The sequence below is a fragment of the Anser cygnoides genome, chromosome 21 (genome assembly GCF_040182565.1).
Source record: "Anser cygnoides isolate HZ-2024a breed goose chromosome 21, Taihu_goose_T2T_genome, whole genome shotgun sequence".
Lineage (NCBI taxonomy): Eukaryota > Metazoa > Chordata > Aves > Anseriformes > Anatidae > Anser > Anser cygnoides.
The window spans coordinates 2,129,280-2,155,625 of NC_089893.1; the positions used below are offsets into that span (position 1 = coordinate 2,129,280).

Genomic DNA, 26,346 nt, shown 5'->3' on the forward strand with positions numbered 1-26,346 from the left:
CAGCGGGGCTGGATGTTACGCCGCAACCACCGACAACGCCGCAGCCAGAGCCCTGCTGGGCAGACAGGGAGGTTTTATTTGGGGCGGAACAGAGTTGAGACAAAACCAAGGGGCAGAAAGCTTTCCTCAGGGTGGCCCTGGATCATACGGGCTGTGTGCTGCTGCCTCCACCGGGCTTCAAACCTCCTGAGGCCTCAAAGGCAGCCCTGTCCCTGGCTACTGGCCGGGATGAATGGGAGGAGGGCTCCGGCGGCTGCAGCCTCAGTTGCTGCTGGCACTGTTGGGGTTGCGCAGCCGCCCCAGCATCTCACAGAGCATCTGGTTGCAGAGTGCTGAGTAGGGGTTCAGCAGCACCAGCTGCTGCCGTGCGAATGCGCTGCCCAGGCGTGCTGCACGCTCGAAGTCGCGCCGGGCGTCCTCATCGCGGGCCTGCAGCCGGTGGATCAGCCCCCGCTGCACGAAGCTCTGGCAGGCGGCACGGCCACAGCCCCTGCCCAGGTGGATGGCGGTGTCCAAGTCCCGCAGAGCACCTGGACAGGGCAAAAGGTGGCGGGGATCTGGGGTAGTCTGGGGAAGTGGCCAGGACCCCGGTGCTTTGCCCCACTGCAGGGCTGCCGCCTGGCCCCGTAATCCTTACCTGCCACGTCCCCCTTGAGGCGCAGGGCCTGGGCCCGGTTGTTGTATCCCGAGGCGCGCCCAGGGAGCAGGCGGATGGCCTCGTTGAACCGTTCCAGGGCGGTGCTCACATCTCCAGATTCAGCAGCAGAAACCCCCTGCAACTCCAGGTCCCGGACCTGCTCCAGCAGCTCGGGCGCAAAGGTCTCCTCTGTGTCAAAGGCAGCATCCCTCGCCCTGTGCTCCACAGACGTGCCCAGCGGGCAGGCGCCAGCACCAGTTGTGGGCACCTGGCTCTGGGTCCCTGCATACCTGCGCCCTGCTTGGTACAGTCCCGGCACCAGCCCCAGGACCTCCGCTCCATCCCCAGGTACCCGTCCCAGGCCCCTGAGTCTGGCCCCAGGGAGGCAGACCGGACCCTGAGCCACCCCTGGGTGGTGGCCCAGGAGGAGGGAGAGGGGCTGCTCCCAGCAGCACAGCCTCCTCCCCTGCCTATGGGAAGCAACCAGCAGGAACCTGAAGCTGCATCTGCCTCACCTTCCTCCTGGATGTCCTCCTCCTCATCCAGTCCAGGGATGTCCCCAAATGGAGTGCTGGGGTTGAAAATGGTCTGCAGGATGGCTCTGTCATTTGCGGTGGCCATGGTGCTGTGCGCGCAGTGCCCGCAGCAAAGCCCCAGCAGGTCTGGAGGACAGCTGCTGGCAGGTTAATGATCACCCCACTGGCACCGCTCACCCATCCCCATCCTATCCCAGCCCAGCCACTGGGCTCCTCCACCCCCCGACCCAGCCAATTCCCACAGGCCCAGCTGGAGGACCCACAACTGCCCAAGGTGACCCATGCACAGCAACCACAGCACACCAGACAGAGCCAAGCATGTCTCCACCAAAAAACCACCGTGGCGTGGGAGCAAAAGGGAAGCAGAGTGGCTCTGCAGCCAGAAGCCACCAACGCTCACCAACTTGAGCCCTTGCTGCGTGCCCTTGGGCTTCCCGCGGGCACCCGGTGCCGTCCCGTCCACCAGCGGCGCTGCCAGGCCCAGCGGGTTGCAGCTCCAGCCCTGAGCCACATGGCACTGCCCCCGGAGCACCGGCCACGCTCGGCGCTGCTGCCAGCGCTGCTGCAGCCCCACAGAGGCACTCACTCTCCCGTCCCCATCCTCCTCAGCGCCGCCACAGGCGGCATTTTGCACCCGCTCCTGACCCTGGCCGCGGTGTGGGCCAAGGGCACTGGTCAAGCAGCCGGGGCAGCGCGGCTCTTCCTGCAGAGCGCAAAGCACCTTCGTGCAGCAACGCGCAGGCAGAGCGCCGAAGTGCGTGTGGGATGAGAAATACGATGATTTAAACAGGAAAACCAGCTTCCCGACTCAGGAATAAACCAAGAGCAACCCTCTGCAGCAATAAACTTGACATGTTTATTAATTAAACTATCACTTAAATAAAAAAAAGTGCATAGAAAATAAACATGTTTAAAAACTCCTTTGTTTTTTGTTTTTTGTTTTGTTTTTACAACTATGTACACTTTTTATTTTTACATTCAGTCTTTTGCAGAGCTTTCAGCATTTTTTTTAAACTATTAAAGTATTTCCTTCTTCCCTGTGACAGGGAGTTAACACTGATGTACTTTAGACACGTTTCCTCTTTTTTTTTTAAAAAAAAAAACAACAGAAGCTTGGAAGAACACAAGAAAAAAAAAGATTTGTTATACATGATAAGTTGTCAAGAAGTGTATTTCTAGAACATAACCTTGCCTTTGCAGTTTTTTTTTTTCTTTTTTGAAACAATTATTCACCTACCTGTATTTACTAAAGAGACTGTTAAGTTCAATAAAAGAAACACCACAAGTATAGTTCTTGGTTGATAGACAAAGCTACTGTACCTTGTTAAAAAGATACCAGGAAAGCACAGAGCACATTTTTCCCTATATGCAGGTGGTACCCCAACATTCATAACCAAAAAGAGAGGAAAAAAGGAAAAAACCAAGTTGTACAAGTACTGACTGGTAACAATAAAGGTCAGGGAAGCCCTCGAGCTGCCCGTTCCCAGGCTCCCTCTCATTTTCCAGCTCTCAGAGCCAGGCGCGCTTGCTGCCTGGCACCAACGAGGCTGCCGTCCGCCTGGAAACGTGCAGCCTGATTTCTTCCCGCCTCCGTTAGCAACTGTAACACAATCCTTATCTATAGTGTTAAGAGAATTAAAAGCCATGGACCGATACTGAACTAGGCTTCATTACACGGTGCATTACTATATTAGTTCCTATATATATTGTATTTATAGTTATAAAAAAAACTTGCAAGTGTTGGATGTGGACCAGTAGTATGGGTTTGAATGGCATGATTCTGCACAAAGACCATCTCACTGAAGAACCTGGTATTGCTTTGAAATGAAAGAAAAACAATAAACAAAAAGATACCCAGCCCTTTGCAATGACCCGCTTTTCCTTTAAAAAAAATCGGTTTGTACAAATAAAAATAAACGCCCTAAGGTTCCATTTTTTAGTATTTTCAGATATCGTGATCTGTGTCAGTCCTTATAAAATATACATTCATATACTGGGAAGCTGTGCTGTGCTCACCGTTAGCCCAGGCAGAACAGGGTTGAAGGGCACGCAGGCATCTCACAGGTGACAGAACACGTACGCACTAGCTGCCAAGGCTTCTCCCTGCCTTACTTCCATTTGCCCAAAAGAGAGAGTCAAACGCCTGTGCTGGATCGCTCTGGCTGTGAGTGGGACAGGAGCGTGGGCGCCCTGGCCCAGCCCCTGGCAGCACAGCTCAGCTTCTCTGGGTACAGACAGTTTCACTGGCCACAGCGGCACCTGCCGAGGCAGCCGCCACAGGTATAGCAGCAAAGCGAACAGCGAGCGAGGTCCCCACCGGGCCCGTCTGCTCGACCAGTCCTTGCAGGAGGAGATTCCTGGTGCTTGGCTCCGGGGGCACTCCCGCGGCTTTCCCTCAGGTTTCCTAGCCACCTGGCCCAGCGGGCTTTCCCTACAGGGGTGGCTTTGGGCAGCATTTCCCAGCCGGGACTCCCTCCTGCTCAGCACCTGCCCTCCCGGCCCCGCACTGCACTGACGCTTGGCAGACGAGAAGGGAGCTGCCGGCGGGGGACGACGTGCCCCCTCTTTAAGAGGGAGCGGCGCGGGCAAGAGAAACGTGGTTGAGCCGCACACAATTCTCGGGTTTAACCACGGTGAGAGCTGTCCCCCAGCAATGCTGTCAAAACCAAGAAAGAAAAAGGACAAAGAGCAGCTGTGTCTGCGGAGGCAGGGCTGAGATCTGCTCCCAGACGTGCTTTTTGGCCTTCTCAAGGTATGTGCGTTCCCAAACTGTCAGTGCATCAAATCATTTCAGTAACAAATGCAGCTTCAATTTGACTCTTCTTTAAACAGTTATTACCAAATAATAATCACGCAGTGCAATAAAGAAAGGAAACCAGCAGTTCCTGACCCTGTGAGTGCTGTATTTCATTCCCAGGTCAGAGGAAGAGGTCTCGGGGCCTGGAGAGCACAGATAATGGAGTGCAAGCCTGCGAGTGCTGGGGAGTTCGGTCAGCTCGGTCCATTTCCTACAAACTGCTCGTGCAGTTTTGGGGTTGCCTTTCAATTTGGCAGCCCCCAAAACAGCTACTAACCTACCCACAGGGACAGTTTACAAAAGCAAGGGTGCTTCACGGTTTAACTGCTCCAAGGAACAATTGCTCGTTTCAAGTGAGACACTGTGGGATCAGGAGCGCATGTGTGGATGCGTGTCCCAGACCATCCCAGACGGCAGTGAGCCGAGGAGGGCCAGGGCCCTATTGCTTCAACAGATTTCCACAGGACCATGTTTTTGCGTCCAGAGTTGTGAATTTACCTAGAGAAGAAAGGTACAGTCTTTCTCCAGGGGTGCTGCTCCGGACAAAGCAGCGATGAGCGGCAGACTGACCTCTAGGACAGGGACAAGACCGGCGGTCAAGTGACCGGAGCAGGACCTGTCCCCTGGGCGCAGCGAGGTGCCCGTGCAGCTGACCTGGGTTGGAGAATGCCCCTCACTGCCCCAGCCCCACATTCATCCAAACCCCCTCCTTTAGGGACAGCTGATCTGAGTGGACACAGCAGGGTGGGAAATGACACTTCCCACAGAAATGCTAATTCTAAATGCCAAGCAAAAGAGGTGAAGTTATTAAGGGTCAGTTCTCTCTCTCTCTTTCCTTAAATACACACAGGATACTGGTGTGTGGCAAGGCAGAATCATGCCTCCATGTTCAGATACAGTTCCCATGAGTCAAACTCCTCCTAAGCTGGGCAATTCTTCCTCCTGCCCCTATCTTGACAAGAAAATAAAAGTTTAAGGTCCAGCCAAACCTCCTAGAAACAGTTACTGAAGTCAAAAAGGCAGAACAAGATTAAAAAATAAAAATAAAGTGTACCCCTCTCTCTGGAGAAAGGATCAGACTGTGTCCAGCCAGATATTTCCTATAACCGTCCTATGAAAATAAAAACAATATTAAAAACAGATTCTTTTAAATTAGGATAATACCACTGTTTAAAAAGCCTCGTCATAAGTGCTTTTACCTATGAAGTGCTTCTCATAGAAAAATATACAAAATATATTTACATTTATAAAACCTTAAATACTAAACTGTAAACAGAACAGAGTAAAATCCAATGTCTTAATTTGTTAGGCTTGGGGCTTTTTCTTTTCTTTCCTTTTTTTTTTTTTTTTTTTTTGAGGCGTGGAGCAGACCCAAAAGGGAGGAGGATTTACATTACTTTAACCAGGACAATAGTGTCTTTTGATTCACTTAAAATAAGCTTGATTCTTCAGCTACCACAATTTCAACTGTGCCAATTGCTAATTTATTTATTTCCTATGCATTTCTAAGTGCTGCATGGAGTACATGGGGCTGGTTAGTGTTTGGCCTTGCATTTTCAGAGAATTTACACTCCATTTTGGTGCCTCTTCCTGTGCCTTTCATAGAAGATTACGAAACTACGTACTGAAGATGGGTCGCGACAGGCATGTGCCTAGAGAAGTCACTTGTTTGTCTCTACATCACACCCTAGGACACTGTTCCAGGAGGCTGAGCAGAGCAGCTCCCGGGGAAGCGTCCTCAGAAGTCCCTCCTAGTTCTTGCTCTACAGCCACAAGCGGCCAACAGCAGAATGCGCTTCCACCACTGCTCCTCTCCCCTGAAGACGTTTGTCCCTTGGGCCAGCCCCACAGTAGCAGGCACACCACTGTAGCCAGAGGAGCCTTTCAGACCCTAGGTCAAAGGAGAAAGACAGCCTCTGACGACAGGAACATGGGAAAACACTGCTTCCCTCCTATACGGCAGAGGGAGGGTGCTGCTGAAAGAAAGCATTTGCTCACAAAGATTTACAGCTCTGTGACTAGTTGGCACAAGCCCTTTCTCTGCTAAAGAATGCCAGGAATTCCCCTGCACTCGGGCAGGAATTTCAGAGTGAAACACTATCCAAATCCTTCTCAATTTACTTTCGGCTGCTATATGATGCTCTCCCCCATTCAGTCTTCCTAGATTAAAACAGATAAGCCAGACCCACGGCGCACCAGGCCACCTATGCCACACAGTATGCCAACCAACTCACAAATAGTGTTTTGGAGATGCATAGCACAAGGAATCACAGACACGTACAAAGTTCTCAGAGTAGCTGGCTGGTGGGACACAGTTTCTCTCTCTAGGAGAAAAGAGCAGTCACATACTGTGCTTCCAAAACTTATGACACAACAGTCGAATGAAAACAAGAACTCCACATTCACCACTTTGAGCCAAGAGACAACAGAAGGACGGGATCCATGATGACTCCCCTATACCTGGGTCTGTCTACCCTCCCCTCTCCCACTCATTAGCCCCATTCTGACAAACAAATTCTGAGGGTTGGGGCAGGAAAGACAATAGCAAAAACATAATCACACTGAGGATCTTCTCCAGTCGCCTGTGTCTTTCATAAGGGTAAGTGTGCGCATGCGAGACATGAAGATGTGGACTCTGACAGAGAAACACAGCCGCCAGTTAGGTCCCTGAGCCCAGCTGATCTTCATTCCTGCCTCCGTCCTTCCCTCTCCCTTGCAAATGGCAGGGTAGGGATTCACTAGAAGCTTTGGTTCGCCCCAGGCCCTTTAGGGCTCACTTGCAGGTCATGGAAGTTCTAGTTTAAAAACTTCCTGCACTTCTTGGCACCGCAGTTACAGGGCAGTTTGTTGCTGGCGTCTTCAATGGGGAACTTGTAGTCATATGTAAGTTCTTCCCCCCGGTAGATTTTGCGCATGGCGAAGATGACAATGTGTTTTTGGCCATCAATGTTGATGACCCGGGAGTAGCAGTTGGGCTCACAAGAGTGATTGATGAAGCGGGCTGCATTCCCATGCATGGTGGCATCCACCACTTCAGAGTCATCAATGCGGAACATGTAGCAACCAATCCCCTACACACAGAGGACAGAAAGACAGTTAGGCAAGTGAAGTGAAGAGATAGCTACTCTAACAGACAGCTTAGATTATTACAGCGACGTGGCAACCGAAAGTCAAGTCATTAAGAATATCTGCAACCTCTATTCACTTGTCTTCGTAAGCTCATGCTTGAATTATTTCATCTCTTCACCCTTTGGATCTGCAACACGAAGATCCCACTGATATTTTTCCCAGTCCAGAGGAGAAAATAAGAAATGATCTAGAGCTCCAGAAAGTACGGAGAACGTCCTAAGAAGTCTGTAAACCCAAATCATGATGTTCAAAAGCAACTTTCACATGGCCTACACTTGTCCTACTTTCCCAGCCACTTCCTGGTTCTCCCAAACTCCTCTCTGTACACAGTAATCTCACCAGTCACATTTCGCAATAATTTCTTTCATCTTATGTACATCACCGCTTTGCACTGAAAACAGTTTTAGGTCACTAATATAAATACTTTACTCAAAGCATTTGGAAAGTCAAAATATTAAGCAACTCCTCTACTCCATGGCTATGCTTGTTCTGGCTTTATTTAGACAAAATGCTTCTGTCAAGAATGACAAAAAAGGCTTCATGAAACAACTGCAATTTATAGCAGGGAGGTTGTTATATAACAAGGAGGGTTTAATTTAGAGATGACTGATCAGCCTTCTAATTTTGCTTGAGAGCTCCAGTTTATACTGATCTGTGCTATGAACCCTCAAGCTCTGATCTCACCTACACCACTTCTTCCTTTGGCACATAGCAGATCTTAAACCGTTTAAACTTATCTACCTCTCTGAACTGCAAAAATCAATTGTTCTTCCTCCCTCTGCCCCCCATACATGAGAAGTTTCTTGTTACAAAGAACTTTAATCCCAAAGCCTGATTAATATCCAAGTTCTCTGTCTGCTATATTTCCTTGGATGACCAAATGGGAAAAGTGGCTTGTTATGCTTTTTAAGAAGTTCTGCAAAAGCCCTCAAAACTCACCTTACTGTCATAGTACTTCTCTCGTTTGTCAGTGAGGATGGATCGAATGACATTGCCCGAATATTCGATCACCATCTCACCTGCATCAATGTTCCTTTTGCAGAACAGGCCCCGGCCATGGATGGGAGACCTAAAAAAGCAACAGGGTAAGAGAATATTTCAAACAATACAAGTGAAACTTGGAAATGTAGGACTGCAAACACTGCAGAAAACAAGTTATTTCATTACAAGGACCACAGCATTATGTCACACTTCTACAACGTAATGCCAATGAGAACACCACTAGATCTCTTCTGTCCACTCGTAAGCAAATGCCTTAGCTATCACCAAGACGAGTCAGCAGGAATAAGTAGTTTGTGCTGAGGATTACTTCTTCAAATAAAAACAAACAAACAAAGAAACAAAGATGCTTCTTCCCCTCAATTTTGCACCATGACTTCACAGGTTTTCAGTTTTTACCTTTCTCTGTCCCAGATGTCCATTTGAGAGTACCAGAACAAAACCATACCTGTAAACACCAACTGCCTCCTTGGAGGTCTTCTTCAAGTGTCGGAATCGCATGGGCATCGGCAGATCCATACTAGTTGCCCTCCTAGAACAGAGAGACGCTACTAAGTGATGACATTTATTTGAGAGCCCATGCCATGTATTATCTAGGATAGTTTCCAAGATATAAACATTGTCACTGCAGCCCACTGAGAACACAATCAAAATTAATTCAGTGTAATACACATGTGCACACACACACACTAAATGTAGAGCAGTTCTTACTCTCATATCTTAACTCAAACAAACTCATTGCTAATCAGCAATCCTTTCTTTCAATACAGGTAATTTTCTCCCTTTCCTCATGAAATTCTCATCGGAACGTTTGTCTTACGTTAGCAGGGAAAAGAAACATCGAAAGGAAGACTGGTCTGATTGGTCACCTTCAGTTGTCAGTTCTCTTGCTATTGTAGGAGTCTCCCCTGTATTTTCTAGGGCTTTGTAGCTGTGAAGTTTTAAATACCACCTCAAAAATCACAACACACAACTAAGCCTACTCTCTTAGTTTTAACACCACAGCATTATTTTCGGCCTTTAAACCCTGCTACATACCGGGCTGATTTCAGTTGTACTTCCTCCTCTTCCTCATCGTTTGGGTTGTATTCTGGTGGCTGTCGGTGTTTAGATGCCAAGAAATTAAACATATCAAATGCAGATTTCCTGCAATTTAATGAGATCAAAGGAATTTTGTGTTACTAACTAAAAATAATTTAAACATTTGGTTGCCACAACAACTTGACATGTTTATTGCTTTACACCTTCTCCTGTCTGTCCTCTTTCACAGCTTTCTATGCATCAGGATAACGCACAATAGTTTCTGAGAACTACGAATAAAGGCACTAGCCAGGAAAGCTTTGTCAAACAAAGCAACTGACAACAGGATTGCACAGAAAAATGTGCAGACTCACAAGATACAATATAATTGAGTTACATGAGAAAGTTGCTAACATTTCTTTTTAACTGAGAGCAGACAGTGCTCTAGAGACTTGTTGCTTGTGCCTTGACATAGAATTAAACAAGCAAATGGACCATTAACCTTAACAATGACAAAGCTCACACTTGCCTCAGGTGGACTTCGGCCCTAGCAGAGCCATGTGGATTCAGAGGAGGCTCATTGGCCTCCTCTGGTTTATGAAATCTGAACTTGTAGTTGTGGCAGTGCTTTGCTCCATAAAGTTGCTCAATCAGAAACACAACAGTATCATGTATAATCCCCAGCATCCTCAAACCATTCACACCTGGAATATGAAATAGAGCACAACAACAAAAATGAAACAAAAAAACCCCTGACCATGCAGACTAGAAACAGGAGGATACAGTAGCTCATTAAATATACTTTTTTGCTAGCCTGCAATTTTCACAGAAGCACTGGATTAGCTAGTTCACTCTACATAAGAATTTTAAATCACTTGATTAGGGGAAATTATTCTCCATAAAAACAGTCAGCAGCTGAACTGAAACTCTTCGAACACTGAACCCTAAGACGCTCCCAGAAAGACCTGTTTGTTCTTACACATTCAGAAGCACAGTAAAAATGAACTTGGCACTGGATATTACCTGCAAAAGATAGCTGTTTCAGGCGGGCATTTGAACGGGCTTCTTGAACTTTGTCAGTTAGTGACTTCCAAGCATCTGCAGTTACACAAAAAGATGACAAAGCAGTGAAAGAGTATCCAAAGCACTGGGCACTGAAGACTGCCTAAACAGGTACCTTGCTATGTCTCTATTTTGCCATGTTTTATCAGGTTTCCAGTGAAACAACCTACTATTAGCAGATTTCTAAGTGCACGTGCAGTATGCTGTTTTCCAACAAAACGTTCATATTTAAATACGCTAATCAGATAATATGAAGTTTGCATTCCATTCATGGACCATAAATTAAGATCTTTGCATCCAATTGCTTCCATCCTCTCCAAAATTCACTGCATCATAAAAGAGAAGTAAGCTTCTTCAGCAATTGGTCTGGAGGATAAGTCTAGATGCCATACTGTCTGATCTACACTGTTTCTTGACAAACTACGGTTCAACACTGCTGGTCAATTGATAAAACAAAATGGGACAGTGATATATATATATATATATTTAATAGAATCCAGACATTGCTAGGAACTAGGATTGTTCTAGGGCTGTAGATCAGGAGATTTTTTTTTAAATCTATAAAAACAAGTAACGGATTCTCAGAAGTCACAATTTTATTTTTAGCGAGGAAAGTTAAAACCAATACAAAAGAAAAGCACAGTTCTTACCTTCAATACTTTCTGCACAGATTTGAAAGCCATCATCACTTGATATCTCAAAAACCAAACCTTTCTTCGGTTTCTTCTCACCAAGACATTCTTTCCTCTTTTGTTCTTGCTGAAGCCAAAACATAAGCGGGGAGCTGAAAGTGCTCTCTTCTTCCTCAATAGCTTTTGAGCCTAGAAAAGACAGAAACTACTATGAAGATGGAAATTAGGTAGAATGATTTTTCTTCCCCCCCCGGCTGTTGCACAACTGAATAAATTACTTACTCACTGACTTGCCTTTTGACCAGTAAATATGTCTAAGAACCACCTACAAAGTTCAAATAACATTTTCACTAACGTAAGGACTCATATGTTTACCAAAATTCACATCTTTGTGAAGAGTCAAAATTTTCATCTTTGTGAATTTGTTCATACTGAAGATGCTTAACAACAGATCACATAAGCAGCTTCTAACTGCCATTACAGGAGAACCAAGTTTCCACAAAAGTCATGCTCCACAAAAGCCAATTTGCAGTAATGAAGAAGAGATGGAAAAAATTCTAGGTAGTGTTGTAGTAAGAGTGTAAAATCTCAAGTACTGAAATTCCCACAAGCTAAAAGTAGAGACAACTATTTGTACAGATTTTATTTAAAGTGATCAAACCTTTCCTCACTTTAAAGCATGACTAAAAAGAGTATTAGATCCGAGATTTTTTTCTGCAAGAACAAGAGAGAGAACTCAAATGACAAAGTAATAATTTCCCAACCTTGGAGAATCCCAGGACTTGGTGCTTTTGAAGAAGCAACATACCTGCATTTTCTTGCTCATTTGCTGAAGTCTGTGTTGATTGAGGTTCTGTGAGGACTGACATTTGCCTTTAGAGGGAAGTGAAAATTAAGACTACTTAATAACCTACTTCATTCACATTTTTCAGTGACTGAATCAGTGCTAAATAAGCTCACATTTGTTTTTTTTTTTTTTATTTGTTCATTTTTAATGATAAGACTATCAAACATACTGTTAAAAATAAGTTTCAAAATTAATTTCTGGTATAGCACTACTTGCTTTTCTCAAGAATTGTCTGCAGTGTTATTTCAGAGAGGGAGAAAAAAGCTGCACTGCACAGCAATTCAGTAGAAGACTTTGCACAAAACAGGAGCTACAGAGATCAGTGTAAACCATACCTTTCCCTATTCACTCTATTACAGTAAAGCCTGTATGATAACTGGAAATGTATTAGTTATGAGTGGCCTTGTTCCCTAATTCCAGTTTCAGCTTTGTAAAGCACATACTGTACTCAGGCTGCAGAATTAACTTTGGTGGCCTTGGAAAATCATGGGAAGACAGCAAGCAGTTACCCAAGGCAAAGCCAATCCTAGGGTACTTATTTTGTAAATCAAGGGCTTTTGTAGCTATTAATCTGGTAGCCTCACCAGCCGTGAAGAGTCAACTACAAAATCTGGGAACTAGATAGAGGAAAAAAAAAAAAAAAAAAAAAGAACATTTTGCAGATATGTTCTAACAGCAGTTCAACTGGAAATGAACAAACAAAAAGATTCTATTCTCTAGCATTTATTTTTGTGGTACCTATTAGTCTGTAGGTAGCAGCCTAATTTAATACAATCTGCAACCTGTTCTTTTTATTAGTCCTATTCTGTAATAAGGTATATGCTAACAGATAATCAGCCAAAATTGTTTGAGTAAACAATAAGCTTCCCAAAGCTATATTCAACTTTATTTTAAAAAATGGCTTCATAATGAAAGTAGACGTAGCTGCTCATTACAGACTAAAAGCTCCCAAGATAATTTGGTTAGCAAAGACTTCTCACCTTCTCCAAATAAATTTATTTAAACTTAAGCCAGCAGAGCCTGAGGGAAAGGTGTATTTCATGCTTACCCTGCAGACTGGCCACATTGTTTCTGTGATGGCTGATCTATGCTTGCTGCATCCTGCACATCTGCCTTCACAGCAGGAGTCCTGGAAAAAAAACAGTTAGGAACACTCAAAACACCTGACATACATACAGGATACAGGAGACTGGAAGACAGTAATAGATCCACTGGGAGTTGTCACAAGTGATTCAGCAGTTCAGCAAAACTACACAGGTAGTGACAACAACTGCTCCTGTGATGAGAGAAAATAGATCACATTTCCAGCACTACATGAGATTCAAGACTTGCACTCACAGAGGAATGAGTAGCATGAATCTGGTTGCAAGAGAAACAATTCTGAGCGACCATAAGCAATAAGCTCAGGGGTGAAGAGATGCATGGTGGAATGCTGACAGCCATAGCAAACATCTACAGACTAAAACAAATTTGCAAGTAACAGCAACACAAAAAAACTATTTAAAAAGATTAAGCTGTCCAAATAGCCCTGGATCATCTGTTCAAGAATCAGATTTCTTACAAGACACTGAGATGATCAAGTAATCACACGAGTGATGTGCAATATTTGTCAGTTACCGTAAGATGGATGCTACCACCTTTTAGCACCAGCGTTCATTCTGGCCTATTCTCTAATGTAGAAAGAATTGAAAGTAAGCGGTACAATCTCCCTGCTGAAATGCGTAATTGTTGGCAGAGTCACACTAGGTGACAACCAAGTGCTACATCCATAAAACCATCTAGATTTGTATGTAAAACATAGACCGACAATTCTGTTTCTCTCTACAGATCAATATTTCAAAGAGTCAATTCAAATGTCATTTTAATTTAAGGTTTGGAAAATAACCCTCTACTGTAAGAGACTAATGCACTCTCTGCTGTTCTGACAAAGTCAAGAGCCAGATTCTTCCAGTTCTCTCAGTCCCTCTTGCCTGCATGGCCTGGGGAGGATGGAAGAGGGGCAGGAAGAATAAAGTATGTACTGGAGAGGCATTACACTCACAGATACAGGCATGCAGTTTAAATTTCTTAATCAAAATTACCAGGGCAACAGTGTAACAGTGCATCGTTTTGGTGCCTTAGAACACTGCTAATAAAACTATTAAAACTTCCAGAGCATTTAAATACATTAACAGCATACAGGAATAGAACACAACACCTGTTTCAGTACCATATTCTCAACTGATACATCTAAAACACTCCTTAATTTGCCAGAGTTGTCAATGACAAATTGAAGTCCTCCTAACCCCAACCCTCAAAGTCTTAAGTTTATCATCCTTCCTCTTCCAGAGGTAAAAGGTCTACTAACTTCTTTAGAGATCTGCTTTCCATTGACAGCTGAGTTTTTTACATTAAAAATTATCAAAAGGCAAATCTGCAGTAGAAACTAAAGAAAGATTCTTTCCTATATTGTTACAGTTTCACAGATGAGCAAAGCAAACGCTTCTCTTACCGTGTAGCTGAGACTTGGGGTACAGCAACAGCCCCTCTGTCAGGAACGTGTGCTTCAGAGGAACCAGTCCACAAGTGAGAAGTTTTGTGCTTCTTTCCATTCCCTTTCTCTAAAGACGGCTGAATGCGCTTGATTTTTGGCTTCATTTTTGTGGGACCAAGCATAGAGCTACTCGCAGACTGCTGACCAGATGATGGGGAGCCTCCAGGAGATGCTGAACTGGCATGCATCACAGATGAGGAAACCTTGTTTTGTTCAAGTCCGGTACTACTGGGCACATCAACCAGCTGTGGGAAGCTCGACAACTGAGCTGCTGCTGAAGCCGCACCGAGGTCTAGCTGTGAGGAAGCAATTCCAGTTTTGCTGGCTAAGAGTTGCGTCATATGCTGAAGCTGGTAAGAGCCTTCTGGGTCAGTAGATGACTGAGCAACTGTCATGCTCATATTCTGTGCTGAAGGCAGAACACATATGCTCGATGCAGCTGTCATTGCTGCTGTAGATGGAGTTTGTGACGTTCCCAGCTGCGAAAACATCCCAGAACCGGGAGGTAAAGTCATGTGCGGCTCCTGAAGACCAAGGCTTTGCTGACTAGCTTTGATCAAGAGGTTGCTTATTGAACCAAGGTCCCCTAATAATCCAGGGCTAGTTAATGTTACTGAACTTTGGCCCAAAACATGGCTAGGAACTGACCCACCAGTAGTGGGGGCTGCTGTAGCCTGCATGGATACCACATTCAGCACTGAGGAACTTGACGCTAGCCCTGACACAGGCCCCGTTGGAAGGTGACCAGCATCTGGCCCGATAACACTGGGAGATGTGCCAACTGCAGTAGCTGTCCCACCTTGTGGGAGCAAAGAGGTTTGCTCAAAATACATTACTCCAGACTTGGACCTTTTGATAATATTGGGTACAGTTCTATGGGATGTTGAATTTGCAATGGTTCCCAAATCCAGCGGGTGGTTGGAAATTTGGGAAGGAGCAAAATTAATTAAGGTCATGTTGGAGACCATATCAGGAGGAGCTATAGCAGAAGGGGTTCCAGAGGGAGCCAGCTTCTTATTCTTCCGTGACTGCAGACGAGATATTGGCCGTTTCTTGCCCAGGGTAGCAGTTGGCGTAGAAGCAGTGGCACCAAGGTCTGTCCTCTGACTAGCTTCAGATACTAGGAGCTGAGGATCAGGGGGTGGCTGCACACCAATAAGAAGACCTGGTGAAGGACTGCCAATATTTGGCGGGAAGCCGGTCTGAGAGGCTGTGGAGAAGGGATGTATATGCTGGTGATGGGACATGGGCAACAATCCTTTGCTGGTGGGAGGAAATAATGACTGAGATGAGGGCAAGCTTGGATTTAATCCCGTGGTCAGCGTGAGCCCACTTCCCATAGGCCCCAGTACTGAGGCATTAGTCTCCATCACGCTCTGTGCTGAACTAACAGAAGGTGTCAACTGTATCTTCTGAGTAACGCCATTGGGAAGTGTTTGGAGGACGTATAATGGCTGCATATTTTGATTGACTACGAGAAGTTTTTCTGTGGCTGGCTTGAGGTGGGGTGGTGTTGTCTGCACTGCAGCATTAGAAATCTGAGAGGGGCCGGGACTGTCCGTGGAATTGGGAACATACTTCTGGTTTTGCAGGGGAACGGTGGGTGACACTGGCACTTGGATACCTGGAGTCCCGCTGTTCCGAGTTAAATCTTGGTTGCTGCCATGTCCTTGCTCCACTGGGCCACAGGGCGGGCTGGCTATATGCTCTGCATCGATGTGACCTTGGATGAAGTGGTCAGGAGTCATGTGTCCTTCAGGGCTTGGGTCTACTCCTGGACTCAAAAGAGTTGTATCACTCTCACTGGAAGCAGATTTTTCTGTAACTGTAACTCTTTTTTCCCCAGATTCTGTGGAAGGCAAGGCAAGTATCGACCTCTCTCCTGAAGAAGACAGTGAAGACTCTGAAATTACAGCAAGTCTGTTGTGATTTTGGCTGGGCACCGTAGGGCTGCGAGTAGTCAGAACAGAGAGATCAGAAGGAAGTTCCAGTGGTAATTCAAACTGTTCCTCTGCTGATATGGAGGAAGAAACACTGCTATCCACTGGCTCAGCTGTTGGCAGCTGTTGAGAAAATACTTCAAACAAACCCATATCCTTGCCACGATTGCTATCCAGACCTAAACCTTCTCCAAGTGTTAGAAGTTCAGATGATGACGACTCTGGACTTTCTCCTAATGCCTGCATAGATGGTGTATTCTTCAGCACAAAGTCCATGATGTCTGAAGGGAGGATGTTTCCACAGTCATCACTGTTGTTATTGTCAGAATCAGATTTCAGAAGTTCTGTGTTAAAAGTATCCAGTAAGTTCTTATCAGAAGGCGTGCTTGCATGAGCCCTACGACCTGTTTCCAACGAACTCAATTGAGCTTCCAGAGAATCCTGACCTTGCGTTTTAACCCTGCTTACAGAATGGCAGTTATCAATCTTTGGATCAGTTTTGTGGACAGCAGAGCTCTTTGTGACTTGTACTTTTTCCCCAGTTTCTTCAGTTCTATCCAGCTTTAAGCTTTCTGTTCCATTTTCTTTTCCACTCCTTTTTGTTACTTGATTTACTTTTCTTGTTGTGGCTGTGACACTTGTATCACTTTCAGTCCCATCATCTACACCATCTAACTGTGAGATTTTTGGAAGATCACACTGCTCTTCCTCCCTGAATAAGTTATGGGACCCAAGCCTCTCCTCGGTGTTTGAGGAAACCACTGTTCTAGTGAAATTATAGTAGTACAAGTCATCTTCATCTGATGTACTCAAGTCATCTGCACCATCCACCTGTCCTTCTGCAGACCGCTTTCCTCGCTTCTTCCCAGTTGAGTTACTATAGAATGGAATATCTTCTTCTCCATAGGACCTCACACCGTACAGAGGTGTCAATCCAAAGAACATATTAGATCTTGCCCGTGCACTTCTCCGTGGATACCTCCGCTTGTATGAGCCTTCTTCTTGAGTTTTAGTTCCATCCTGAAGCATCAAGTTGTTATCTTGAACGGGCAAATTTTCATATGCATTATTCTGAGATTCCTGTGTTGGTGCTTTATTTGGACTTTCCTGAACTACAGAGTTATCTTCTGGGCTTTCAGATGACGGCTCTGATGAAGTGGCCAGTTCTGCCCCTGCAGACTGATGTTCAGCATCACTTTCTTGCTGTGCAGCTTTAGACTGATTTTCATTTTCCATCTTGAGAGGTGTCAGAGTGACTTTAACAGTGCGTTTTCTAGGTGCCTGTGATTCCTTAGAAGCCACTTCAATTGGCACTGCAGAGCCTTTAGAGGACCCCTGTGAGGGTGGAGACTTCTCACCAGCTTTTTCAGCAGGAATATTATTACATAACCTCTGACTAATTTGTTCAGTCACCAAACCCTGATTACCAAATTCTGATTTCAGATTTCCTTCATCACTGCCTACTGCTTGACTTGAATCTGCAAGAGATTTCAGGGAATGCTTCTCTTTAAAACTCTCTTTCACTAACTTTTTCCCCTTCTGACGCCTGTCTCTAGAGGCGGAAACTGCCTGCTCACTTGCTGCAGGAGATCTGCTATTTACCCCTGCAGACTTCAATGTCTTTACATCCATCTCATCAACGGAAGCAGTTTTATCTGGCTGTACGGGTTCCAAGTGCTGATCTCTGTCTTTTCTTGGGCCTCTCTGATGCAAAGACGGAAAAGATATTGTTTCTTTGGAGGAAAATGATCCTGAAGATTCTTGAAAAGTTCCTATTTTAACATTTGTTTCTGTGCCTGATGAACTGTTTGGTTGAGTAGACATTTTGGAGTTTCCTCCAGAGGCAAAAATATGAGCTGAGTAATCTGGGTCCTTTGAGGTCAGTGTTTTCATCTTCTCTCCCTTTGAAGGTGCACTTTTGGCTAACAGATCTGAACTACTAGAATGTTTTCCCTCTGAAGGCTGAGATGCATCTGGCTGGTAAGTTTTACTTCCACTTGTAGCTGCTGTCTTCTGGGAGCTTGAACTGGTAGAGCAGCTTTGAACTGTAGCACTTGTGGTACCTGAATTCACAGATCCCACAAAGCGGTCAGTATTTTTTACACTCTGTTCATGTTCTGAAGAGGACCCTGTGTTGGAAACTGAAGATACACTGTGCCTGGAATAAGTATTCCCAGCTCGTGTAGGTGAAATCATACGGAGTTTTGATTGCTGCTGTGATAAAGAAGAAGTGCTATGTCTCCTAGAACCAATGCTCTTAAGTCCAGAGGACAGTAAAGGATCTCCTACTGTAACTATTTCATGGGTCACTGGTGTAGGACTCCCTGAGAAAATAAAGCAAGGAAGACTGTTAAGTGATCTGAATCCTTCACAATCAATACATACCCCATTCTTTCATAACAAACACAAGAAATTTAAAAAAAAAAAAAAACAGTAACATGAAAAGCCTTCAACCACGTAGCATAAACATAATAATGACACTTGAGATACACACTAAAAATGTGATACTGTCAATCAGTATTCATCACATAAGGCTCACAAGTCTGTATCTCAGGGTTCAGTACCTCACCTTTAGATGCAAATTTTCAAAATTACTTTTTTAAACAAAATGCTACTCATATAGATATGTGACCTAAAATATTGGATTTACAATTCTCTCTGGAAAAATATCATCTGAGATTATTAAGCCCCTAACTTTTATTACCGTTCTTACATATTACTGCTACGTCATTGCCCAAACATTGCTTTCCTCGTCCCACAGAAATTTTTGCTCCAATCATCCATTTCTTGACAGGCCATCTCTACAATGTATTTTTCAGAAACGTCCTTCCCTCAAACCTATTGCCATTTTCCATTTTCTTCAGGAACAGGAAACTAAACATCCCATTCTGAATAAAGCCAAAAAAAAAAGACATGACCCAACCAACCCAAAAAAATAATCCAAAACAAACAAAACCAAAACATAAATCAAAGCCAACAGCACTTGAAGTACCTGCAGAGGGTAAAGGCCTAGAGCCAGGAGACCTCTGTGTGGAGTGATAACTTGGTGTCCTGATCCTAAGGCCCTTTGAGACCAATGGATAGTAACAGGAACTAGAGGTCTGAGAATGCATGGGACGATCTGGTGATGGTGGGTTTACGATCTCAGGTGCATTTCTGCTGTCTTTGGATAGAGTTTCTGTTGTTGCATGAAAGAGAAACAACAATATAAGTCACTACTGAATTCTAAAATCTATGACCTGATATATTACTATCAGGTTTCACGTGAGGAATCAGGGTATTTGTTAAATAAATACAAACTCAAAGATTACTGCTTCCTTGTAATTGGATGTCTATTTTCTTTTCCCAAGAACATATTCAATACATACAGCAAGAAATAGGCTTAGCGTAGGAATTACGACACACTTTCTGACAGCTTCATTTTTAAGAGTAGTTTGCCTTGGGACAATGACAACACATTTAAAGTTCTGAGAACACTCATGACATTAATAACAATAGGCAAGTCTTCCACCGCTAAACCACCCCCCTCTCTTGTTCTCTCCCACTTCTTAACTTACCTTGCTTCCTTTTCTCTTTTCAGATTTGTGCCTCTGCTATTCAGACTCTGCTATTGATTTCCCTCAGCTTACACATTAAACTGTTACATTTAAATGAACTTCTACATTGGCAGCGATGACTGCTGTTAAAAATTTTAAACAGCTTCCAAACCTTCCTTTTCTGCAAACTGAAAAGGATATGGTTTTTACGTTTATTGTTTTTGTTCTTGTTTTGTTTTTTAAACTCACACATGTATGGAAAAAGCAGTTTGGAAACACGGAAGCAGCACAACACTACTATTTAACATGGTATCCAACAATCCACAAGTTACATACCAACGCTGACACTGGAGTTAAGATTTATAGTTATAGACCATTAGAAAAATCTCAGATCCGTAGACTAGAAAGCACTATTACAGTAGTTTCAGTTTGGCTCCAGTTTTCTAAGTTAGCAGACACTACAATCATGAAGTAGATTCTGTCCAAATCAGTTTTAAAAGACAGAAGGTCCCAGCTGCTACCTGACTTTCTGGTAAGGATATACTACGGCAAAAACATGTAGAGAATATACCTTTAACAAGTCCTTAGAAGATTACCTGTAAGGGGAACTGGGCTATGGGCAATTGTTCTGTTATCATCATGTTCTACAGTGCTGTTGATATCAGGTTCTATGACTGGTGGTCGGCATTCCATGATCTTACAGGTATACACACAGCGTTTCCTGGCATCTGTTGTGCTCCAGTACACTCTGGAGCACCTAGAATATAATTCAAACATAAAATCATTTACTCAGTAGTCAAGCAAGCCTTGACATTCTTACTTTAAATTTGCAGTTTCTTGAAATTACACAGAATGAATCAAGGCTTTCTATCACAACATGCTGCACAACTAGCTTAGTCATTAGATTTCTGAACAGTTTATGAAAGCTACAGTCAATTTCTACATTTGTTACTTCAGTGCCAGTTTGGCACTAACATAGTAAAAGACATCGTCATGAAAAAGCATATACTCACTGATAGCCGATGGGAAACAACTTATCTTCACAGTCTGAGAGGTCATTCAAAATTCCTAAACAGTCTATTGTCATTGAACCTAAGCAAAAAGAGGAACAGAAAAGTCCCATGAACAAGATTCCAGCACCAGAAATGGAACAAGTATTCAGGGACTAGACCTCACCAATCATCATGTGGATGTTCTCTGGTTCCAAGCCACTAAGAAATTTTCTTCTCAAACTGATTCCTTCAAAATCCACAAAAACTCTCCTAAGAACTTCAAACCCATTCTCAGGAACCACCTGGAGCAAAAATCCACAAAACATTTCATTAACTTTAAAGGAACCACTATAAATATACTATGCTGTCTGTTGTACCGGATCCTCAGTTTGGTCTTCAGTTTGGTTCTTGGACCACAACATAGTACCTCTTCCCAAACTTCATCATGACAGTTGTATCACTGACTTATTTTTAACAGCACTGTGGTCAGGCCCTCATTCATAAGGAACATATTCAATCTAAACTTTAAAAAAATGTTTATAGTTACAGGCTGTCTGCACCTTCAGACAAAGAAATGCATGAAAGAAAAATCTCACCTCTCCTTTGATCAAATCACGATGCCTCTGGCAGTAAACCTTCTTGTCATCCAGAAAAACACAGTTCTTGGCTCGTGAGCACATGAAATGATAGTTACTTGTACAGGAAGTGAGGCAGCAGCCTACTGTAGCACCTGACTTCTGACAGAACTCACATCTCTGCAAAAGCAAAAAATAAAGGTAAAAATTAATTGATTCTAAAATCAGGCTACCATATATGTCAGTTGTTTTCTTCTGCAATGGTAGAATACACATACTCACCAGCTGCTTTCCCCGGATCACAGCCATGTGCACATTTTTCAGAGAACCATCATCATCTTCAAACACTTCTGCTGACCATAAAGCACAGTTCACGTGTGTCCATTCATTTTGGCCAATATACAGAAGACGTCCAGCATCCTAAGGAATGGGAGGAAACCATTTTTTTCCCCCCTCAAATGTTCCACAAGACACAAAAGCCTAGTAGGTTTCAACTGCACTGGATTTAAGTTCTCCCCAAAAGAAAGTTTGACAAGCTAGCATTACTTTCAGAGCTTAAAAGATAAACATAAATGAGGCAGAGAAGACTACAACTAAGTACATGATATAAAAAGCAACCTTAGGAAGAAAAAAAAAATTTAAATTCTCTTCTTACAGAAATATGTCAAGAGGCTTAAGTGTAAGAAATGTACACTGTTCACATAAACATGGTGATGTTACTTGGTGAATTTCTTAATGACACGCCTAATGTTAATGCCACTCTACTTTCTAACCAGAACAAAAGGCAGCTGCAGGTTATTTTTATTTCAAACGACATACCAAGATATCAGAAAAGCAAAACAAAACAAAAAAACCCACCCCACTATCCCTTAGAATCAAGTATCCAGCCTATTCACAGTACCATGTCTGTTGAACTGCTTACGCCAGTTACTATCAAAATGGGCATGTCAGATACTTACATTAGCACTATCATCACCATATTTCAGGCACAATGCACACTGCCTGTTGTCTTCTACATCTGGAGGTGGATTAAGCTCAGGACTATCTTCTCTGCTTCTGTCAGAACCTCACAGTTAAAAGAGAGAATGGTTTTTATTCCTGAAGGTCAGGAAAGCCAAAATTTATCTAGAAAAATTGTAAGCAAGTGAACAGGACAGAAGAACTAAACAGCAGCCTGAAATTTCAATAACTAGCTTGTAAAGCAAGGGAAATCATGCATCTGCCTCTACCCAGCTCTTGTTCTGGGGGAAGAGAGGCTGGTGAAAATGTACTTCTGGGCCAAAGCTAAATTGAAGAATATATCAATATGTATCGGCTTCTGAATGATTTCAGGTCACACAAGTCTCCAGAATTCTTCAGTCACATGCAAAAATACTACTACTCTCTCTATACTACTACAAGGTTTGAAGTGAAGCACTGGTTTTGGGGCTAACAGTGCTGCTATCTATTTTCTTACTAGAGATAGGTGGTGTAGGAGGATGTAGAGGAGTTGGTGAATCTGGCTCTCCAGGTCCTTTGGGTTTTGGAGCTGGAATGATTTTCTTCATCAGAGGGGGTTGTTCAGTGCGGTTGTTCTCTTCACGCTCCTGCCACTGAGCATAATTATGGTCAAGCGAAGGAGGCAGCACTGCATTCGGCAACATACCACTGCTGAAAATGCAACAAGGAGTCAGCTGTCAGACCTGGCTACACCAGATGACCTTGTGCACTGTATTGCTAGCAATATTGACATTCAACATACAGTAACCACTCATTTAATTACTCACAGTCCACACATGCTCTCAACAAAGACTATGACCAGTCACTTAAATTTTAAGGTTTGTGATGCAGCTGTTTTCTTTTGAGGATAACAGATACAGGAGAGTCACATCAGATGAGGATAACGAGGAGAGGAGGAAGGAAGGACAGGGCTGACAGGCCGACACGCAATATGCTTAGTTCCAAACAATGCTTTTGGTTTCTCTGGTTCATAACAGTGAAGCGTACATAAAACGAACGTGACTGCTGTTTTACTTTTTGAAAACAACCACCACCGCCACAACCACGACATCATAAAAAAAACTCCAACCCCACAAACAGGCTCTCTTGATGCTTTTTGCTTGGACAGCTGGCGAACCACAGGATGTCACAGTCAGATGCAGAACAATTACTTACTTGCTTGTTACTTTATTTGGCTCCCAAAATCTGGACTTTTTTACACTGAACCATGGAAAAACACGCTCCATTTGCTGAAAGAAAACAACATTCCACTAGAAATGTTATACAACAAAATGAAAAAATTAAAGAAATTTGGCCAAGATCTCCTGTAAATGCACTAGTAAGATTTCATTAACACCAACAACCCTGACAAGGTTATTTTATTCTTGAAAATATCCATAATTGACCCTTTGAATTCCAACAGCTACAAACAGTGGTATAATACAAAGCAGATTTCAAAATAACTGTAGTCCTGCTCACCCGAATAAAGAAGGACTTGACCATGCTATTGGCTTTTTTAACTTCTGGCTGCCCTCCATCAGAATTAATGGCTGCTTGAATTATCTTCACAATATCATCACTAAAATCCAGCTGCAAGAAAACCACAAAATTTTGCATCAGCAGGATTGTCTTATGTACAGCTACATCATCCATTAACTTTTAAGGCATCAAGTGAACTTCCAGATGAGTAGAAGACTGAACCAGAACATTGACTTCAGCAGAAAAATAATTTGGCTGTAAAGAAGCAAGCAGCTCTGTGCATTTGCAAACTGGCTGGCAGAATTGCTGCACAAACCAATCCATAACTTTAAACTTTCTTCTTCAACCAAGAGTAGGCTGATGACAGATTTTAAATCAACTACGCTAACTACCTCACAAGAATTTGGTCAAAAAACTAGCAACAGCACGTTTGCAATGGACATGTCTCCTCAAGACTACAAGATGTGTAGAAGGAGGAGGGGGAAGAAAAAGTAATAAATAAATAAATAAAATAATTTTAAAAGGCCACTCCCTACAAGGAAACTGATCTGGTCAACACTAGCATTTTATATAAATGACCCCTAAACAGATCATCCCTGCAAACGTGAATTAATTGGTTTCCAGAAAACTGACTACCATCAGTGATATTTAACTAGGCTTTTTGCTGGAATCTGCACATAAAAGAATGACCTATTCTGTTCCCATGAACATAAGAGACTAAGAGCAAAAGCAGTTTAACCAAGTATCACTGCTGGTTAAAGAGAAGCATACGACAGTGTAAATTACATGTCTTTGGGCCAACATTAACATAAGTGCCAGCCAGAATTATTTTTAGCAGTACATTAACCTGTTTCCTTGTTCATAAAGAAAAGGCTTAAGCATGCTCAGTTATAAATACCACAGGTCATAAAGCAGTTCAGAGGCTATTATTAGAATAGAGCACTACAACTCTGACATACCACAGAAGTGTAACCTCCTTGATCCATTTTTCTTTTTACTCCTTCCAGATCCAGAGGTTGCTGCTCCTCCTGTTTACTGACTTCTGTTAGGACAGGGGGATCGGGACCTTCAGGAGAGCTTCTGGATGGTATACTCTCTTCTGTCTCAGGATTTAAATCAGGTGGTTTTGCTGCCTGTTAACATTAGCAACCAGACAGACAGACATTGGCTATTGAAGCGTGGCTGCTACTCATGATGTATTCCCCTGTACGTTCATAGGGGCAGAGATTCTCATTAACACGAAACAGAGGAGACTCAAGTTCTGAATTCCCGTCCAAAACGCAGGGACGGAAATAAAAAGATTTTAACCAGCTTTTTGCTGCTACCTGTAAGGCACACAGCAGGACAGTGATCAGACATGAGGATCAAACTAATTTTTCAGAAGTCCTATTTCTGAGTATGTTTTTCAAGACTAAATGTATTTCACCAGAGACCTAAATTGCCCCATTCCTTCAATAACTTTACCACCCTATTTTTCTTTTATTCTCAAAAGTCATAATCATAGATACCCACTTCTCTATTCCCATAGTAATGAACAAAAAATTTTAAAAACAAACAAAAAAAAACCAACATGTATTTGTGATTTAAGTACAATAAAATTTTGAGTATGATGCACAGCAATACCAGAATTAAATCAAATGCCAGGCAACACTTCAAGCTGGACTATAATTATAGAATATCCTGAGTTGGAAGGGACCCACAAGGATCATCAAGTCCAACTCCTGGAAACAGGAAACGAGGCTTCAGCTTACCTGCCTATAACGCAGCAAGTGGCTAGTAGTTCTAGAGTTCAACAGGGCTGTTAAAACCTGTTTTAAGGAAACCTGCAGCTCCTTTTCCAGTGCAAGACGCCATTCTGCAGGATGCTGTTCTGTACAGTTAATGCAGGTGTATGCTACACTCTCAGGCAAGTTAGAGAGTATCTCATACATTTCATCTGGAGACAAAAAAAAGAGAAAATAGTAATCTGAACTACTTTACTAAAGGACAGATACTGGGAAAAATCCCTACTCTGTATACCACACTTACTGTTCAAATCAAACACCCTCTGTGTAACAAAAGCATCTTGTGTAACTTATCGCGTGATGCCGCATTTGAAACAAGTCCTAAGCTTTCAGGATGTCACTGATATATCATTCCACTCTATAGGTATTTTTCAAGCAGATCACAACAGGTAAGGGTGTTAATGAAACACTCAAGGAGAAAGGCCTAAAATTGGATTGCTTTAGTCTATTTGCTGCCCCATGTACTTTAAGGATGAGGAGATAAGAATTTGACTTACCAGAAAGGTTTTCGCATTTGGAGTGGACCCAGCGGTCACATTTTCCACATTGCATCATCTTACTCTCATAGTCATCATCATCATAGCATTTGTCACAGAGAGGACAAAAATTTCCTGAAAATAAGATACGATTTTACCAGAAGCTCAACTGTCACGCACACACCTTAAAGGCTAGGTGGTTACTTACTAGTGTGCTAAGAAATAAGCTCTCTGAAACCAATACAATTGCATCTACTTTTACAACGCTGAAATCAATGGCCACAAAAAACAAACAAACAAAACCCCTGCCTGAAAGACTGGTTACCCGCTTTTTTGTGGGGTATGATGAGACTAATAAAATACTATATGAGCTAGCTTTACAGAGTAGAATGAA

General features: G+C 43.3%; 2 protein-coding genes across 4 annotated transcripts in view; both read right to left on the reverse strand.

Moving 5' to 3' along the window:
- Positions 1 to 53: 53 nt before the first annotated feature.
- Positions 54 to 1,870, reverse strand: TTC36 (tetratricopeptide repeat domain 36). Its single transcript, XM_066981373.1, has 3 exons — positions 1,153 to 1,870; positions 638 to 826; positions 54 to 530 (listed from the first exon to the last, which is right to left on the reverse strand). The coding sequence occupies exons 1-3, from the start codon at positions 1,256 to 1,258 to the stop codon at positions 262 to 264; spliced, it is 564 nt and encodes a 187-aa protein (XP_066837474.1). The 5' UTR covers positions 1,259 to 1,870; the 3' UTR covers positions 54 to 261.
- Positions 1,871 to 2,007: 137 nt separating this feature from the next.
- Positions 2,008 to 26,346, reverse strand: part of KMT2A (lysine methyltransferase 2A) — a 50,667-nt gene continuing 26,328 nt past the window's right edge. For 2 of the 3 annotated variants that reach the window (XM_066981368.1, XM_066981367.1), the window contains exons 14-36: positions 25,974 to 26,087; positions 25,444 to 25,628; positions 24,652 to 24,825; positions 23,693 to 23,803; positions 23,390 to 23,463; positions 22,692 to 22,885; positions 22,195 to 22,301; positions 21,518 to 21,655; positions 21,257 to 21,415; positions 20,845 to 20,962; positions 20,682 to 20,760; positions 20,265 to 20,425; positions 19,125 to 19,310; positions 14,151 to 18,456; positions 12,708 to 12,788; positions 11,621 to 11,685; positions 10,831 to 11,001; positions 10,142 to 10,216; positions 9,648 to 9,822; positions 9,137 to 9,244; positions 8,547 to 8,630; positions 8,039 to 8,168; positions 2,008 to 7,041 (exon numbers count right to left, since the gene is read on the reverse strand). In XM_066981368.1, coding sequence (XP_066837469.1) covers positions 6,766 to 7,041; positions 8,039 to 8,168; positions 8,547 to 8,630; positions 9,137 to 9,244; positions 9,648 to 9,822; positions 10,142 to 10,216; positions 10,831 to 11,001; positions 11,621 to 11,685; positions 12,708 to 12,788; positions 14,151 to 18,456; positions 19,125 to 19,310; positions 20,265 to 20,425; positions 20,682 to 20,760; positions 20,845 to 20,962; positions 21,257 to 21,415; positions 21,518 to 21,655; positions 22,195 to 22,301; positions 22,692 to 22,885; positions 23,390 to 23,463; positions 23,693 to 23,803; positions 24,652 to 24,825; positions 25,444 to 25,628; positions 25,974 to 26,087 — 7,271 coding nt within the window. In that variant the 3' untranslated portion in view covers positions 2,008 to 6,765. The remainder of the gene's footprint in view (positions 7,042 to 8,038; positions 8,169 to 8,546; positions 8,631 to 9,136; positions 9,245 to 9,647; positions 9,823 to 10,141; positions 10,217 to 10,830; positions 11,002 to 11,620; positions 11,686 to 12,707; positions 12,789 to 14,150; positions 18,457 to 19,124; positions 19,311 to 20,264; positions 20,426 to 20,681; positions 20,761 to 20,844; positions 20,963 to 21,256; positions 21,416 to 21,517; positions 21,656 to 22,194; positions 22,302 to 22,691; positions 22,886 to 23,389; positions 23,464 to 23,692; positions 23,804 to 24,651; positions 24,826 to 25,443; positions 25,629 to 25,973; positions 26,088 to 26,346) is intronic. The other variant, XM_066981369.1, reaches the window with a different exon arrangement.

What these genes read in the sequence shown, in the direction of transcription:
- TTC36 (XM_066981373.1), bottom strand. Translation starts at nt 1,258, where the DNA reads ATGGCCACCGCAAATGACAGAGCCATCCTGCAGACCATTTTCAACCCC. An exon ending in GGAGGACATCCAGGAGGAAG is followed by an intron (nt 827 to 1,152) that starts GTGAGGCAGATG and finishes CCTTTGACACAG; the next exon opens with AGGAGACCTTTGCGCCCGAG. An exon ending in CCTCAAGGGGGACGTGGCAG is followed by an intron (nt 531 to 637) that starts GTAAGGATTACG and finishes TGCCCTGTCCAG; the next exon opens with GTGCTCTGCGGGACTTGGAC.